At 38.1% G+C, this 19420-nt stretch overlaps 1 protein-coding gene across 1 annotated transcript in view; it reads left to right on the top strand.

Moving 5' to 3' along the window:
* The window catches only part of syt7a (synaptotagmin VIIa), a gene marked incomplete at both ends in the record, with an annotated part of 134923 nt that extends 132385 nt beyond the window's left edge, over positions 1-2538 (top strand). The window contains 3 exons of the mRNA XM_081355628.1: positions 820-934; positions 1027-1226; positions 2434-2538. Of these exons, the coding sequence (XP_081211754.1) occupies positions 820-934; positions 1027-1226; positions 2434-2538 (420 nt within the window). The remainder of the gene's footprint in view (positions 1-819; positions 935-1026; positions 1227-2433) is intronic.
* Positions 2539-19420: the final 16882 nt, after the last annotated feature.

The raw sequence follows: 19420 nt of genomic DNA, 5'->3' as shown, positions 1-19420 counted from the left end.
TTCAAAACCTGTAAGACTTTTGTTCATCTTAGTACACAAATGAAGATCTTTTCGATGAAATCTGAGAGATTTCTGTCCCTCCATTGACAGTCTACGCAACTACCACTTTGACGCTTCGAAAAGTTCATAAAGAGATCGTAAAACTGATTTAGTCCAAATTTTCTGAAGAGTCTCCATCGCTTTATATAATGAACAGATTGAATTTAGGCTTTAATTCACATTTAAACATTGATCAGTGAACAGAAACTCAACCGAATCTGCTTGACGCACGAGAATGAACCTCATTGAATCCATCCTCACATCTAGAGCTCCTGCATTTAAAGCGGCAGACGACAAAACTGCAGCTCACACTTATAACGAAAATGATATTCAGCATAAAATGGTTATTCAGGTCATGAATTATGGTTATTCAGTCTGTTAGTATGTGTAAAGAACCATAGGACTATTCCACTATATTCCAAGCTTTGTGTAACAGATTGAACTTTATTGCATTATTTTCTGAAAATCATCCTACACTGTCAGAAATAGGAGTACAGTAGGAGTCCATTTCTGTCCCCCAAGGTACAATCTACACTAACGTACCCCATAGGGCTTATTATTGGACCTCAAGGTACCTTTTTGAGGGTCAAAAAGCATTAAAAGGTACATATATGTACCGTTTCTTTTAAAGGTGAAGGTACAATATTGTACCCTTGAGGGTATGCCCCAGTGACAAGCCATTGTACCCATAAAGGTACAATTATGTACTTTATTTTCTGAGAGTGTATCTGCTGTAACTCTCAAAGCTCTTTCAAGACGTGTTCTGTGTGTGTGTTGTAGGGAAGACGTGGCGATCTGCTGTTGTCTCTGTGTTATAACCCCACTGCCAACACCATCACTGTTAACATCATTAAAGCTCGCAACCTCAAAGCCATGGACATCGGGGGAACCTCAGGTACTCGTATAATAACAAAAACACTGGTTGAATGAATATCGAATAGTGTCATTTGCGTAACTCACGCACTCTGGTTCTCTGATTGGTTGCAGACCCCTATGTAAAAGTATGGCTAATGCACAAAGACAAGCGAGTGGAGAAGAAGAAGACAGTGACCATCAAACGCTGCCTGAACCCCGTTTTTAACGAGTCCTTCCCTTTCGACGTGCCCGCACATGTTCTCCGAGAGACCACCATCATCATCACCGTCATGGATAAGGATCGACTGAGCCGCAACGATGTCATTGGAAAGGTGACAATATGTGTATCCTGTGCTATTGTGTGTGTGTATATATGAACAGCGCTGGGTAAATTACTTAAAAATTATAATCCGCTTCTGATTTAATATTATGTAGACAAGTGTAGTCAATAACATAATCTACTAGATTTTAGGTGATAATAATAATCGTATTACTTTTAGATTACTTTCGACCTAACTCATTTATTACAGATTTGAGTTGGATAATCTTGTTGCATTTTGATATCAAAAAGTATTATATTCAATCCTTTATTATAATATATAAGCAGTATGCTTTAAAAGAATTAAAGTAATATATACATATATTACATAATATATATGCATGTGTGTGTGTGTTACTATGTTAGTATGAAAAAGTTATAACAGAAACTACATATATGCTAAATAAGAGGGTGATCAATCTTTATATATTATTCATAAATTTTTCATAAAATATACTACTGTCAAATTGATATGTATTTTTTCAATCAAAACAGCATTTATTTGACAAAAACTAAACAGTAACAGTATTAAACATGATAAATTTACACTAAATACAATTAATAAAATTAGAAAACAACAATTTATATAAATTAATTGGAAAAATAGTGATAAACAGCAGTATTAAACAAAATATTTTGCTTCAAAAAGCGCAGAAATTTTCTGCGATTAATCAGTTTTGTTAATTGGTTCATTTTCAGTTAACTATCCAAATGAACTAATTCGCTAAAATGAATTAGACTTCCCAGCGCCTCTCAGGAGAGATTGTTGAAGATGATTTGATTTAATAAAAAATAACTTTTTTGGAGAAGCTAGAGGATTTGTACATACAGTATTGAGTGTGTAGCCTCTCAATATGTGTCTATATATATATATATATATATATAATTCATAATATACAATATACTTGAGTTATAATAGTTTTGGGTTCTATTTTTCTGATAAACACTGACTTTCATGACATTCGATTCTGTTAATGGTTCACTGTTGCAGAACGCTGTGCTATAGTCATGATCCAGTGCTCATACTGAGTCAACAGCGGAAATAGGGTTCTTCAAAAGCACTAAAAGATTCATTAATGGAATCATTTAGAGGACCTGGAAACGAGTCGTTAAACTCTTTTACGATTCCCTACCTGGAAAGAGTGTTTCGAAAAGAGCGGGAACCCTGCTGTGTCCTTCATTGTTGTTCACCAGCATCTCTTTCTCGTTCTCTCTCTCAGATCTACTTGTCATGGAAGAGCGGTCCTGCCGAGGTCAAGCACTGGAAGGACATGTTGAGCCGGCCTCGTACAAACGTGGCGCAGTGGCACGCTCTCAAAGCCTGATTCGCCCTCTCCATCTCCCATGATTCCCTCCAACCCCTTCTGACCTTTGACCCGAAACCCCGTCCTTATGCACAAGACAAACTTGCTGCCAGGCGGCACAACACGGGTACTTTTAGCCATCCACTCTTGTAACCTTTAACCTTTTGAGCTTCTGAATCTCTCCTCCACTTTCGTCTCTATTTACTCTGGTAACATGTAGTGTAAAGGCCTGCGTATTCACCAATTGCTAATTACACAAACGGTTCTTTTGATATTTTCGGGACTCTGGGATAGTCGCGAAATCCAACAAAGCCATTTACAGATGCTCTGAGAGACTACACGTTACCAGGATGATGTTTCCTGTTTTTTTGATCCGTCATTCCCCCGTGTTCCTCAGGCTGGAGAGGTCTGACATCTTTCTGATGTGTGAACGCGTCACCTCGTCTCACTCAACCAACCCCACGACGTCTAGACCCGGAGGCTCATGGGAGCTCATTTGGCAGCCTTTAAATTGGCCACCGCTGAAACGGATCAAGGAACTCTGGGAATTGTATTTTTCCAGGTCTCAGACATCCCGTGCGAGAGCGCCGCTGTAATTAAAGCCATGAGGGGAAAAGAGACGCCCTCTTTCCATTAACACTCGTTTCTTCTCGTCTCCGTTTATAGTTGTTTTTCTCCAAATCCCTGACCTCTCCAAGCCTTTCTCACTTGAACTTTTCCGTATCTTTGTTCCTTCTCTCTCTCTCTCTCTCTCTCTCTTCCTTCTTCTAAGTAAACATCTCCGATCGGTTCAGCTGAAAGCCGCAGACATTGAAATCTTACGCCATCTGGAGACTTACAGACAGCAAATGGACTCCACCATCCGTGTCTCTTTTGCTTTTTTTCCTCCGTGGTTTCTCTTTATCGCTGGCACAATAGTAGTGAAGTCCCTCTTTTTCTCGGGATCCCTTGTCGTCCGTGTGCTGTGAGTGACGTGTCGTAGATCCAACCGAATTATCGTTAAAAAAACATTAACCACCAGGGCGGAGAAAAGAAAACAACTTCCTCGAGGGATCGTTCCAGGTCTTCTGGGACTTTCGGAAGAAAATCAAGATTGAAGGGGGAAAAAAATACACACACACACACACACACACACACACACACACAAACTTGATGTCATCTTTTTTTTTCATGAAAAGGACATTTGAAGAAACCAATCAGAATTGTTCTTCCAGATTTGCTGTGAAATATAGAAGCAAAGAGTTTTGCGCCCGGTTAGTTCTCGCCACACTTTGCTCTAGTGACGTGTTTCTTTGTGTGTGTGTGCTGATAGGGGCTCATCTTCTACAGAAACCCTCCTGTTAACGGGGAAAAAAACTGCCTTTACCCGCGTATGTGTGCATATGAGACTGTGTCCGAGGTAGATGAGGACGAATCTCACGGAAACATTTCCAGGTCATGCTTTATCCCCAAAATCAAACGGGAAAAAATTAAATGATATTTTGCATAATGAAAATGAAGACAATTAGGAAAGTTACCAAAAATGAAAAATATTGTGAGATTATTTTCATGCTATTACCATAAATAGCTAATAAATTTGACCTTTTTGTACTAAATTATTAAGCATTTACACCCAAATGCTAATTACCATAAATAACTAATACATTTTACTTTTTAATTTTTTTATTTGAAATATAAACAAGCATAAATTAAAGTCTGTACAACAAAAAGCTACCATGATGTTTAAATGATACAATTAAAATGATATATTATCAATATTTATATATATATATATATATATATATATATATATATATATATATATTGTACAAATATGAATAGCAAAATATATCAAATATAATTAGGGCTGTCAAACGATTAATCGCGATTAATCGCATCCAAAATAAAAGTTTGTGTTTACATAATTTATGTCTGTGTACGGAGTATAATTATTTTCTATATATAAATACACACACATGCATATATATATTTAAGAAAATGTGTTATTTATATATTAAATATTTATATATAATATAAATTACATATAATATAAATATATATACACAGTATATACATGCAAATATTTCTTAAATATATACATGTATGTGTGTGTATTTATATATAGAAAATAATTATACACTGTACACACACATGTATTATGTAAAAACAAACTTTTATTTTGGATGCGATTAATCGCGATTAATCTTTTGACAGCCCTAAATATAATGCAATAATATTTTACATTTTTGGGGGGGATTTAAGCACATTTCCCCCCAAATTGTCATTAACGTATTTATTTCTGTAAATCCTGTTAATTCTTATTAATTCCTGATTAATTCTAGTTACATTAAAGCTGTGCATTTAACACTGCTGCACACCATGCATGAATATTGTAACATTTAAATAATGCATCATTATTGTGTCATTTGTGGTAATGAGAATCTGTGCTTTATTTTCTTTATGCAAAAAAATAATAATTTCCCATTTCTTTCTTCTGATTTTGGGGTGAAATGCGACCCGGACGTGTTCTTGACAGGTTTAGTGAGATTGGCCTGTGCGTGTATTACAGCATTAATGTGTATCTTCATTGATGTTAAAAATAATCAAAGTGTGTGAATATGCTGCTCTATTTTCTCATGGCTTCCTTCCGTCTTATTACGAGACTCTTGTTCTCCTCTGAAAAGAGTTGGAGAAATGTGAGCTGCACTTTTTAATGGTGTAACACTGAGAAATATAATAGCAATTGTTTGTAACAATAATAAATCGTTTTTTGTATTTTAAGGGAGGAGCGTTTTAAAGAGCAAACGGCACGTTTCGGGGACGCTGGACTGGGCTGGACAGACCATCTCTCTCTCTCTCTCTCTCTCTCTCTCTCTGTCGAATCATTTGTTTTCTGTACATGTCAGTCGTGTGTGTGTTGGGCGAGATTGTGTCATTTATGCAGGCCGGCTGCTAGCGGCATGACGAGGCATGTGTTAGCATGTGGTGTGGCGTTTCCGCGGAGGGTGCCGTTGCCATAGGGTCACTATGGGGACGGAGTGTGTGTGCAGTTGTGTTTAGACGCTCAGCGTGACATGGAAACACAGAAGCAGAGGACGGCTGTCCAATCTCTCTCTCTCCCGCTCATGAACAACTAGTTATTCTGGGTAAAGACCTTGAACAGGACAGACTATTTCTCACCTGAAAGACCTGAGCTTTAAAGGGTTTTTAGTAGCATAACTAGTGCATAACCCAATAGCAAAATAATGCACCAAATCTGATGCATAATCTCAAGAGATTAATTAAATGTTCAACATTCATTTAGCACAGCTCATGCACTGGCTGTGAGACTTCAACTGTTCTCATTCATCAGTGAAACAAAAATGTAGATTGTAAAAATGTGTAAAAATCATATTTTTTTGGCCGTTCACACTTGGTAAATCTGATTTGGACTGACACCTATTGGTGTGGATGTAGCATTACAGATACCCATTGTCACAATATTCTATTCACATTTTGTCTTTGTCACCTATTATTGATTTATTCTACATCCAAAATTGTTAGAGAATATTCAGACATCTACTAAGCTAAAGCAAGTCATATTCATCTGGTCATGTGACCTCAATGCACTTTTCATTTCTTTATGTTAAAGTTTTATAACTGATGTTAAAGTAACACTGGTAAACTCAAGCTTAATAAAACTCGGCTGTTCGATTCTGCCGTCTTTAACAGACTCGACCCGTGTGTGTGTGTGTTTAAGGGTCCGCACTACATCTGCTTTCAGCCAGGAGCCATCTCAGATCAGTGGAGCGTTTAATGCGCTCAATGTAATCAGATAATAGTACAGCTTAAATTGCGTGTGTGTTTGTGTTCGTTCTCCATATCTTACCCTTTAGCGTACACAAACATTGTGCAAGATGCAACATCTGCTGAGTGTGTGCATGTGTGTGTGTGTTTAAGCAGAATTTGAGCACTTTTTCAATGTGTATGTGTGTGCAGTCACACGTACGGTCACCTTGTTTTTTGCCTCGCCAATCGAAGCTAGTTGACCGTTGTACGTGTGTGTTTGTGCATGTACTGGATGCGTGTGTGACGCTGCTGACTGGATAGAATAAATATTGAGTCTTCGGTAATGTGTGTCACATAACAAACGCCATCCAGACACACTCTTTTACAATCATATGTTAACCTAAATGTAACGTTTTAATGTTCAGAGTCAGCTGTAAGTTAGCCATTAGTGGTTCGACTTCCTAGACTGGAAACATTGTGAGTCTGTTGTTGGAGCAGCCCGACATCTCAACATCTCGCTTTTGGGGCATATAAAAATATAAAAATCCAGCTATTTTTGCAGTTTTGTTTGGTGCTGCTTGCTGTGCAGAAATGACACACTTCATCTGTTGTAAAAATCATTGCTTGTTTAATAATTCCAGCATAAATGCAGTAAATGCTGCAGGACATTTGAGCTTTATTTAGCAGTTATTCTCATGAGACTCGGTCAGCAGTCTGAAGTGTGTGTGTGTGTGTGTGATGGTCACTGACCCCTGTGCTGACCAGCTCATTTATGTGTGTGTGCACCTGCGTTCACCTGTGTGTGTATTATTGAGCAGTATGATTGTTTTGGCAGTCAGTGTCATTGTGAATTATTTTCTGCTTGGACCTTTTAGGGTTTTTTTTTTAAGGAAAACTGGGCTAAAGTTCTCTCGCGCACACACACACACACACACACTCATGCTGGTTTATAGAATCACAAATGCATGCAATTGTTTTCCAGCTCATTAACCAGCAACAATAATTTCAGTTCTTCATTTAACCAAATTTCTGATAATAAAAAAAACTATTTTTCCACATGCGTGAGCACGTCACGCATCTCCCACACACACAGCTGCAGTTTCCCTGTTCGCTCCTACACACACAAACATCATCAGAAAGACAGATTCACACGCCGTACATCAGTCACTCCTCCGTACAATTAGCTGCTCTTCAGAGATGAGAGCGAGAAAGTAAAAAAAGAATAGAAACGAGTTTAGCGCATGTTTGCAGCGGGTTGCATCATGCGGCTCTCAGCTGGAGACACTTACAGTGTGAGGTGTTCGCTTCAGCAGCTCGTACACTCCTCATGTTATTGCTGAGCCGTTGCTCTTGTTCGGTTCTCAGTTATTGGCCATGTTTCATTTATCACAAATGAGGTTGTATGTGAACGTAGAGCTATAAAATGAATGTGGACGGCAGAAACTCTTGGGAGTTATGTGATGAGAATATTGAGATCTGTGACTTGTTAGTTTGAGACGTCACTAGTAGGGATGGACGTATCGATACAAAGTATCGATACTGGCGTCGAGTATCGAAAGTATCGATACTCAAATAAAAATATCGATACTACAGTTTTGTTTTTTTTTACCAGTGATTTTGTTTATTTGACAAAAAGTTTCATGCATACAATATGCATTGAGTTGGATGAATAACCTATGTTTAGCAAATAATTGTCTAGTATAACTATTTTCCTGCTTATCTGAACACACGCAAATGCTGCAAGTCAGAAGCAATCAATCACAGAGAGCGTTCACACACTGCCGACAATGCATTCAAACAGGGATGCGTTTCCCAAAAGTATCACAAGAAACCATTGATGCTTTTGGGAAACGCAGCCCAGAACAATGCTTAACAGAAGACAGAAAAACATCATATGTTTGAGCTATTTCACAATAAACTAATTTAAATTGTAGCCTACATAGTTTGTGCAAATAAATTGTTTTTTGAATGTTAAAAGTTCATAGTTCTATTCTGTGACTAATTTTAATATAAATCATACACTGTCAGAATAAAAAGGTTGCATTTTATGGGTGCAACAGCTGGTCACTGGCAGTCCCTTATGGAAATTAACATTACAGTGATCATAGTTCAACTAGGCCTATAATATTTTGTAGATTTCCATGGTTACCACTACAAGTAAACATTGTGATCACGTGTAAATAAAAATATAATCTAATAAATTCCAATTACGGCGTATATTGAATGTTAAAATGCCTTTAATATATAATGTTAAGTGGGTATCATTACCCATTTTAATCTTAGTAATTCAATAATTTAAGAACTTTTCAAATTTAAAAGTTCAGATTAGAGGTATCGGTATCGATATCGGCGATACTGGCCTTGAAAGTAGCGGTATCGTATCGAAAACAAAATAAGTGGTATCGCCCATCCCTAGTCACTAGCCGCGTTTCCATTACCCTTCAAATTGCGCACATTGAAATTGTGAATTGAAAATACGACCAATGGAAACAGTCAATTTCGCAAAAAAGTTTTTACGCTCGCATGAGGAGGTTTTTCAGGCAATTCGGAAAAGAAATATTTCGCAAAACTGCAATGGAAACAGTTTTTGCGCATTTACAGGTCACCTGACGTAGGTGACGCGGTGTGTTTGGACAGAATACGAGACAGAGTTCTTTATTAAATTCATATAAGACAAAATAATTACAGGAATAATGGATTCTAAACCTCAAATAAATGCCACGATCAAGACCTCGAAGCAGATCTGAGGGAGAAACACCCAGAAACACCTCATATGAGCCGCTCACAAGTATAATAAGGGTCGTTCCTTACCATTAATGCTTTGAAAACACACATACATCTCCATTGATTATTAATAATGGCTAGTGCAGTGGCTGGGATATAGTACATAAACCTACCAATGTCCGTTGCTATGATTTTTGGAATGATTTTATTTATCGCGAGAGGAAAAGATGAAGTTTTAGTCGCATAACATCGGTTAATGGAAACGCCGTCATTTCGCAATAGTTTTGCGCAAATCTGTAATGGAAACGCGCCTACTGAGATCTCTTCTGAAACACTAGAAGAGATGCAGTCTAATTTGCTGAGCGCACACTACAAAATGTAAACTTGAGATGCATGTGCCATTACTTGGGTCTTTTTCTAAGGAGACAAATAAGTGCAAATCTCCATTTATTGAGAAATCATTGAGATTGTTTGTGATTTGCCAAGCACACACTACAAGATGCAGATGCATGTGCGATTATCAGGGTCATTTTCTAAGGAGAAAAATCAGTATAAATCTCCATTTATTCTCATTTCTGTCTCTGAGAAATAATTGAGATAATGAAGGAGATCTAATCTGTAATTTGCTGAGCGTACACTACAAAATGTAATCTTGATGAGATGCATGTGCGATTACTTGGGTCTCTTTTTTCCCAAGTAATCTGCTCAAATCTCCATTTAGTCTCATTTCTGTCTCAGAGAAATATTTGAGATAATAAAGAGATCTAGTTTTTTGGAGAGCTCACATTACAAGACATATGCTAGTGCGCCTTATATCGTTTGTTTGATCATTTGCCACTAGAAGCCCGCTAACAAAGCATCAACATGCATTTTTGTCTTTCTTGTTCTGTGCAAAGCCGGCCGCAACCTTCATGTAGTTTGTTGACGTGGACTTATGTGCAATTTTAGCTCTGGAGAAGGTCTTTAGTAGAGATCTAAACCCTCATCTGATCTGTGGACGGGTAACTCTACTCTCTCTCTCTGATGACAGGAGAGCTTTACTAGAGCGGTTTTGGTTCTGTTGTGTGTGTGATGGTCAATCATAGTGCGATTGTGACATATTCCAGCAGATTGCTGTCCAAATTGTGTCTGTCAGTTTCTGGATCTCTCTCTCTCTCTCTCTTTATCTGTCTCACGCACTTCCAGCTCCAGCTCCCCGTGCGCTTCTCCTCATTGGTTTGAAGAGCTGTCCGTCAGAAAGCGTGACTCCTCCCTGTCAGGGTTTTAATGCGACTTCTTCTGAATGACGTTAAAAACGACGCTACAAGTAATAATTCTTCTTCTCTTTCTATTTCCGTTCGACTCTCTGTGCGTCTGTATGTGTGTGCGTGCTCGGTGTTTTTCTGTTATTCTTGATCATAAATGTTGATGATAAATGGAAGAAGTCTCCTGGTTTCATGTTTTGAAAAACTTTTTTTGTATATAACTGAGCAAAAATGTAAGAAATTTATTGTACATGTTTCTGTTTGTCACTTGTACTGAAAACATGTTGATGACGAGACCGATCGCTCTTCTTGAATGAGGGATTTTCACGTCTGTCGTATTTTTGCGGAGGCTGAGGGGGAACGAAGGAGCAAGATAGCACTGCCAATCATCTAAGACATCACACTGCCAAACCCAGCCCATAATTTTACCTATAATTTCTCCAAACCTAATCAGGAGTGATTTTCCTGTCGTCATTGAAAGCCAAAATGCTCCCAAGTGGCAAAATCACAACCAATGTGATGTGTAATATTAAAACAAGTAGTGTTATTTTGGACCAATGAGATTTCACTGTGAATGCAACGCAACGCAATGATAATATATAGTAGGCGACAAACCAAAATGTCACACACCTCATATTAAAAGTGTTCTTGGCTCAATACCATGTCAATTACCGCAAAACCAAACAAAAATGACAAAAACTTTGGAAATAAATGGATTTTTGTCATTGTGTATTTGCAATGCAGCTGAAATTCTAGTCTGACTCTGTGGTAACTGACAACATGCAGTTTAAATAGTATATTTTTTTAACATAGAAGAGAATATTTTCATTGCTTGTCTTTTCAAAACTGGTGAAAATCGCCCCGGACAATCACATGAAGGGAGAAGTTTAAAAATAGCTGTACAACACATTTGCACGTCAACAGTCTGTGTGTGATGAGTTTCATAATGGCACCATGTTGTTTTAGTTTGATGCGGGTTGCATCTGTTTTAAATACTAGCACAGCTAGCTCTCAAAACGGCATGTCGACAGCCAGCTGAGACAGATACACACTCGCCGCGGTCCAGCGTGTGTAGAACAGGCGCATGAGGCCTGTCTGCGTCCCATATGCTGTTGCCTGGTGTGATTGGCAGGGCTTAATGATATCATCAACCTGTCTCTCTCTACGCGGAAATTTGCTGCCAAAACCCTAAAAACTGAAGCCCTCCGGCCAAATTTCTCTCAAATCTAAGTCCTGATGAGCTGGCTCGTATGCTACTTGTTAATGGGATAGTTCACCCAAAAATGAAAAATCTGTCATCATTACTCACCCTTGTGTCGTTCCAAAGTATGAGTTTCTTTCTTCTGTTGAACACAAAAGAAGATATTTTGAAGAATGTTGGTTATCAAACAGTTGATGAAGACAATGGCAATCTGGTTGCCTTTGACTTTCTATAGAAAAAATACCATGGAAGTCAGTGGGGGCTGTCAACTGTTTGATGACCAACATTCTTCAAAATATCTTCTTTTGAAACAACTTGAGGCTGAGTAAATGACAGAATTGACATTTTTGGGTGAACTATACCTTTAATATGGAAGCTTGTTTCCGCCACTGAATAATAAATAAATAATAATTGCGACTTTTTATCTCACAATTCTGACTTTTTATCTCACAATTCTGACTTTTTTTCTCACAATTGCGAGATAAGAAGTCTGAATTGTGAGAAATAAAGTTGCAATTCTGAGAAATAAAGTCACAATTGCGAGATATAAAGTCGCAATTCTGAGAAATAAAGTCACAATTGCGAGATATAAAGTCGCAATTCTGAGAAATAAAGTCACAATTGGGAGAAATAAAGTCACAATTGGGAGATATAAAGTAGTTGCAATTCTGAGAAATAAAGTCACAATTGCGAGATATAAAGTCGCAATTCTGAGAAATAAAGTCACAATTGCGAGATATAAAGTCGCAATTCTGAGAAATAAAGTCACAATTGGGAGAAATAAAGTCACAATTGGGAGATATAAAGTCACAATTGCGTGTTATAAAGTCAGAATTGTGAGATAAAAACTATTCTGAGGTAAAAAAAAATTGGAATTGGACTTGCGAGATATAAACTAGCAATTATGTGTTATAAAGTCAGAATTGCGTGATATAAAGTCGCAATTGCGAGAAAAAAGTCTGAATTCTGACTTAATAACGCAATTCTGACTTTTTAACACGCAATTGCGACTATTTCACGCAATAGCGACTTTATTTCATGCAATTCTGACTTTACATCTCGCAATTCTGACTTTATAACACGCAATTGCGACTTTATTTCACGCAATTCTGACTTTATATCTCACAATTCTGAGAAATAAAGTCAGAATTGCGAGATGTAAACTCGCAATTGTGAGATAAAAAGTCGCTATTATTATTATTTATTTATTATTCAGTGGCGGAAACAAGCTTCCATACTTTAAGGCAAGCATCATCACTATTGCTTAAAATTAAGGTTAGTGATTTGAACAAACAAAAGCTAACACATTGTTAAAGTTTATTTATATAGCACATTTCGAATCAACAGATGTTGACCTGCACAATTACAAATTAGTAAAGTAAGATTTCAGATCGTGCAGCAACTGTGCAGCAAACTTAAAAGAAAATAATTGCCGTTTGATTGGCTTATGAGCTCTTGATTCTTTTTTAAAATGTCCCAAAAAATGTGGTCATTGTCTGCTTGAATATGTGACGTGTATGCAGTTAAACAAGCTAAAATAGCACCCAAAAAAAGCATGAAATTGGCATCAGAACTCACCAGATTTTCGGCTTTTGGACAATAATAAAAAGTATGTTCAGACTCTAAGCCCTTAAGCACCATATTTCAGCACCAGAATATCACAGAGACATGGGAAATCATTAAAGTTGTCAGGCCAACACCAAATGCGCAGGCAAGTTTTTCTCAAGCATGAAAAAAATCGAGTTACAACAAGTTCTTATAATCTACAGGCAATAAAATCTGTTTCTCTCGTGCTCAGCACTTTGAGTTTAATCCGCATCGCAGCCTCAAAGCCACTTCAGTAACACAAACACATTTTTAATTATAAAGTTTTACCGCATGTTCATTATGCTATAATGTGCTGACCGGCGTAAGACGACTCTAGTAATGAAACTTCAATAACACGAGCATTTGTTCTGCATAGACTGAGAATATTAGGGCTTGCGTCCTTCTTGCTCGCTCTCGTTCCCCCTGATACACCTCTCCGGCGACGTCTCAACACACGCTCAATGTGTACAATCTGACTGTGTATTTATTCATGTATTTTTTTGCCAACTTTGTACAGTGTAAAAAAAAAAAAACTATAAATCTATGAAGAATAACGGTACTGTATAGATTTAGCTGCCTGTGAGCGACTCACAGAATAGTGTCGATAGAGGTTAATAACAGTATAGACGCGATCTAAAGCCAGTTAAACATGCTTTCTGTAAATGCAGAGGGATGCCATATGTTTTTATATCCTCTCATTCTTTCCTCGTTGTCATTTGTTTCTTTCAATGTTTTTGTAAATGACCTAGTGGCATCATATGGCATGTGTTGTTTCCTTTCTATTGGTTGTACGTTTGTTCGTTTATTGTACGTTGATGAACACAGCGAGGTTCAGGCGCCCGGGAGAGTGCTTGGGAACGCAGAGCGGCTGGCAAAGGGTTTGCGTCTGTTTTCACGAGTCATCCTGTATGTTAGTGTGTCAGAACGTACCTGTGTTAGATGTCTAGATCCACTCTTTTCCTTCCCCTTCATTTCCATTTTCATTCCTATTGTTGCTTGTCTTGAGTGTTTGTTTATTCCTGAGACGCTATACGCGCGTGCGATGACGTGTTGAAGTTGGGCTTGTGTTTCAGACGCCTCGCTCTTCCTAAAGCTCTTCCGTTAATCTCATACTTGTCAAAAAACTTCGAACATTCCATGAACGCTTGGACAGAAAGCCACTGTAGAGTTTTAGAAATGTACACTCTTAACAATAAAGGTTTTTATTGGCTTATCTGTAGCTCCAGGAAGAACCTTTAACATGTCCATTTTAAGGTTCTTTACTGTGAAAAATAGTTATTTTTTGGACCTGTTCATTGAAAGGTTACTGTGAAAACCCCTTTTCTTAAGAGTGTAGCATACAGGTGTAGCCTACAACACGCAGTCTGATGTTGTGTCTACACCCTTTACTCCGCTTTCTGGAGCTGGTGAATGTTTGGGAAATCGTATAATGGGAAGTAGAGAGTTTATTTTTTTTGGGGGGCCGTGGTTTGAGCTAGAGGCGTCTGAGACGTTTTCAGGCGGCGTGACAGTAAAGCGTTCCCAATTTTGAGCCTCTCCTGTTTTTTTGGCCGAGCGGACTGTGATCTTATTGGTTGAATTTTTTTGCTTTTGTTTTCCTGTCCCACCTAAACCCTTCCACGTGATTGGATGTGAGGGTGGGCGGAGCTAAGGAGCACAGTTATGACTATGTTCCATAATAAAATAGACTCAATTATTTGTACATCAGCTGGCGTGGAGTCTTTATTCACCGTTACTTTATCACTGCTTCAAGCTTTTTTCCAAAAGTGAAATTGTGAGTGGTTTGCATATTTATTTATTCATATATCATATTTATTCATTCGTATATCTATTCGTTCATAGCTTAAAGCAACACCATGTAAGTTTTGCTCTCGGGGTCCCCCTACAGTTGGGAAACAGTATTGTCTTCTACTTCTGTCGTAAAATCTGTCATGGTTACACCAGGGGATACACATGCATTTGTTGACAAGCCGATACCCCCGAACTCTGCAGAAGGAGTGCTCACATCTTGGGCAGACTGCCTGCGTTGCCTGTGAAATGTCTTCATCCCAGGTACAGTGGCATATATTTCAGCATGTCATATGAATATAATTTCATGGTTTTATTTTTTCATTGAAAACTAGCATGCTAGCGTTTTCTAGCTACCAGATTGATAATTCGCTCCTCTTCTAGCATTACTTGATTCATGAAGATAAATGGAGGACCAGATAGTTTCCGTAACATAGCCAGGCAGACAACAAATTCGAAAAACTAGAAATAGTATGCAAGCAATTTACTTACTAGTCCAACAGCATGACGGCCAAGTCAGCATTGGTCGGGCACCCCTCCTCCTCCTTTAGCTCACGCCAACAAGCGAACGCTGGACCAATATTGATCCTCGTCCGGTCTTTGATTTTGTCACCCTCCCTTTTTCTCTTCCTAGTCTCCTCCGACAAAACCTTCGGTTTCGTTGCTGCTTCGGCCATGACAACAACATACACACGCTATACCAGCCGGCAAACAAACGCTACTTGGGCTCTCACGTCCGAATTTGAGGAAATGGGGGGTGGGGGGGGAGTGAGGTATGCCGTAAAGCAGTCGAATTTTGTAGTTCTTTTTGTGCTCGGGTTACTACCCGAACCCCGAAGTTACATAGTGCCAGGAAAAGCGATACAGACCCCGTCAGGCTATGGCAGACGTGTCATTCAACCTATTGTAAGTCGATGTACCATCACAAGGGTCTTGGAAATATATTATGAAGGTTGAAAAACTACATGGTGTTGCTTTAATGGTAAATAATGTTTTTTTTTTTTTTATCTTAATAATGTAATTGTCTATAAATAGAAACAACAATGAATCATTTGCCAAGTCAATACGGCTGAATTTGTCACCACACAAGGTGTTGCATCTGAAATCATTTGTCACGCTCAAGTAATATTGAGATCGAGTGTCTTATTAATTTTATTATGGCATATTCATTTGCCACATTTTATTGCACACTGAGTGTGTGTCGTATATATCTCTGTAATTGTAGTTTAACTGAGAATGGGAATCGTAAGGAAAATGATTCAGATTCCATTTAAAGATTCTGGTTCTTCAAAAGTGAAAGGAGCCCCTGGACGTTCTTCAGAAATGGCCTTTCTCTGATACACGGAAGACAGAAACGACATGAGGGTGAGTAAATGACAAAATGTTCCTTTGGGGTGAACCAGCCCTTTAATGGCTCCGTTAATGATTCTTTTAGTTCTTGGACAATGATTGGAAAACAATTGCATTCACTGCTGTTAGATCACTTTTAAGATTCAGAAGAACAGTGATGGCATATGCAAAATAAATTGTAAAATGTTCTTGGACAAATTAAACATTTTACTCATTCACATTTATTGTAGCAACTTCGCCATGTTTGTGATCTCTCCTAAACCCATTTGGATTGGATTTTGGCACACCAACAATACACATTTTAGATGTCTCGCTTATCTGACCCTTCAGTTTCAGGTCTTGGAGACTGATTTGGAAGTTGATTAGGAAGAATTGGAAAATGTCTGCTGTTGGTGTGCCTACAGGAACACGTTTGGGAAACGCTGGTTTACAAAGACTTAAATCCCAAGAAGAAGCTCAAACAGCCAATCATAAGTATAATCCGACGTCAGCATGAATAAGTAATCCATTAACTGTTACTGGAACCAAATGCGATGAAACACGGTCAGTTATTAGAATCAGTTCTTGATTCGTACGTGTGTTTGGTTGAGTGTAAAGCGCTGCACAGGCGAACAGTTGGTTGTGTAATTATCAAGCCGAGGCCTGTCAAAACAGCTGAACGTTGTCCGAGTGGGAAAACGACCAGCTGAAGAGAAAGAAGAGGGGCAGGAGAGTCGGAGAAGGGGTTATAAATAGAGCGGGAGGCTAAAGTACATCCTGGAGTGAATAAAGAATCTGCACACAGTGTTCAGGATCCTGAGCTCTCGACTCTCTTTGAGTCGCAACACACATCCAAACCCCCCCGCACGGCTGGAGCTCCATCATGACATCACAGCGGACTAATATTAGACACACTCCCTCCACACCTCTATCCCACACCTCTCTCTCTCTCTCTCTCTCTCTCTCATCCCGTCTGTCTCTCCAGTTTCCACCGACTGTTTTCTGTGGCTACGTTCACAAATCAGTGTTGTTTGAAATGCTAAATATGGTTTGTACAGTTTGATTATGAAAGAGCGACAATCTCATTCTGACGTTGTTTTTGTGACCGTTATGCACCCCACCCCCGAATACTCAGCATAATGCAAATAGATCAAATTTTTTATATTAAATATTTTAGAGATTCTATATATATAAGAGACTCATGACATAAGTTCAATAAGATAACTTTCTGGTCTTATGAAAGTCACCATCTTTGCACATAAATGTAGGTTTTAGTAATTTAGTAATGTGCTTTTTGTTTTTAATATTTCTATTTAACTTTTTTTATTTCGATTTTAGTTCAGCTTGAACTTGACTTTATATCAGTTACTTGCCTAGGCAATTTTTTAAATTTTCATGCAAGTTTTTTTAGGTTAAATTTTTCATCTAGAATTTATTCTTTTTTCATCTATATTTCAAATAAAGAGAACCGGGCCTTTTATTAGTTTCCATATTACATGTCCGAGTTCAATCCACTATGTCTGCTGTATATGTAAGCGTCCTCTTCCTCTTTAATCTTCTTCCTCTCTGTGGCTTCTGAATAAAGGCGTCTTTGTGAACACCACAGCCAAGCCTTTTTGTGTTTCTCTCGGTCTTGCTTCCTCTCTCCATCTGTCTTATGTGCTGGGAAGGACGCAAGCATTATTTGCTTTGACATGATATTTCCTGGAAACAGGGAGTCCAGACACACTGAAAGTACCCGCAGCCCCCAGGACAGATGGAGAGAGAGAGAGATCTGACAGAGAAAGAAAGGGGGAGACAGGGTGAGAAAATAAAAGAAGCATGAGAAGTGAGTGTGAAAATGTAAAGCAATCGAGAGAAGAGAAAAGGTGCTGAAATACACTCCAGAGATGAAGAGAAGGACTCAAGAAATGGGTGAGGAAAAAATGTATTAATAAAAAAAGACATAAAATGAGTAGTTGGTTTATATTTTTATATGTTCAATGCTATTTTAACAGCCATGGTTTTTTAAATGAACAGTTCACCCCTAAAGAAAATGTCTGTCATCACTTTTTTTTTTTTTTTATGCAAATATCCCACATGATGACGTGCCATGCTGATTGTCAGGAATGTTCTCACATCACATGATCAAGCACCAAACCATAAAGGCACACTGAGTCCAAAAATTTTGTGAATCGTATTGTATTCGAGTCGTATTCGTGAATATTCGTGATTCAGTGGCTCTGAATTGTCAAAACACAATTCAAAATGCTTGCTACGGATGCGAAAAATGCAGAAAATCGAACCTGATCCGAATTTTTTTATGACGGATGAAAGTTTCTGAGGCAGTGTGCGAGCGTGATTTACATTGTCGTATTTATTTTTTAACGTGCAAAAATTTCAGATGCAAATTTCAGACTCAGTGTGCAAAGGCCCTAAGTCTGAATATATGCAATTTGAGATTCGAGAACCACAGCGGAGGGGATGATTTCTGGTGTATAACAACTTAATCTTCAGTCTGTTCATTCTGTTCAAAATTCTGTTCAAACTTTTCAAATTCGGGTGAACGTTAAAAAATCTTAATTAATACAAGGTCATAAACTTGTATACAGTACATGCTAATAATTAGTATAGCGTGTCACTGCTGAATATGTTTAAGAAAGAGCTTTTGCAGGTGAAAAGCATTTGAGAGAAAGACAGAGGCAATAAACCAGTTTTCTGATGCACCGCGAGCACGATAAACAGACGCCAGCAAGCAATAGCCATCATCTCACTAGACCCGATATAGTCCGGCTATGAGTAACACACTTCTAGCCAAAATAACCTTGAATTTGGTTACACGTTGTTTTAGCCAAAATAACTTGCGAGATGTATGATATTCCATCATGTAAACCAACAGAGATTACAAGGTGTTTGGTTTCATTTCTTTGACATGTTATCTAACTGAAGACTATAGTCTATTCTTGGGCTATGGTTAGACATCTATTACATTTTCACTGACAGCCCAAATTTTGCCTTGTTTTAGCCTAGACATCAGGGCTGTATTTGGATGGCTATTAGACGTCTTTTAAATGCAAAATTGCTTGCTGGGACCAAGATTGATCTACCATGACAGATCTGCATACAAAAAAAGAACAAAAATGTCCCCGAAATGAAGAGATCAGAGCACACATTTACAGCTAAAGGTATGAAAATATTACTTTTGAGCCCTGACGATAATTTGGTGCCATCAATTATTTCTTTCATCTTTAAAATTGTGTTATTTCATGCTCAAGGATCGGCTCAAAAGGAGTATACAGACTTT

This window comes from Scardinius erythrophthalmus, assembly GCF_964197995.2.
Source record: "Scardinius erythrophthalmus genome assembly, chromosome: 24".
Taxonomy (NCBI): Eukaryota; Metazoa; Chordata; class Actinopteri; order Cypriniformes; family Leuciscidae; genus Scardinius; species Scardinius erythrophthalmus.
The sequence above is the reverse complement of the archived record's forward strand: the minus strand, read 5'-3'. Positions and strand labels throughout refer to the sequence as shown.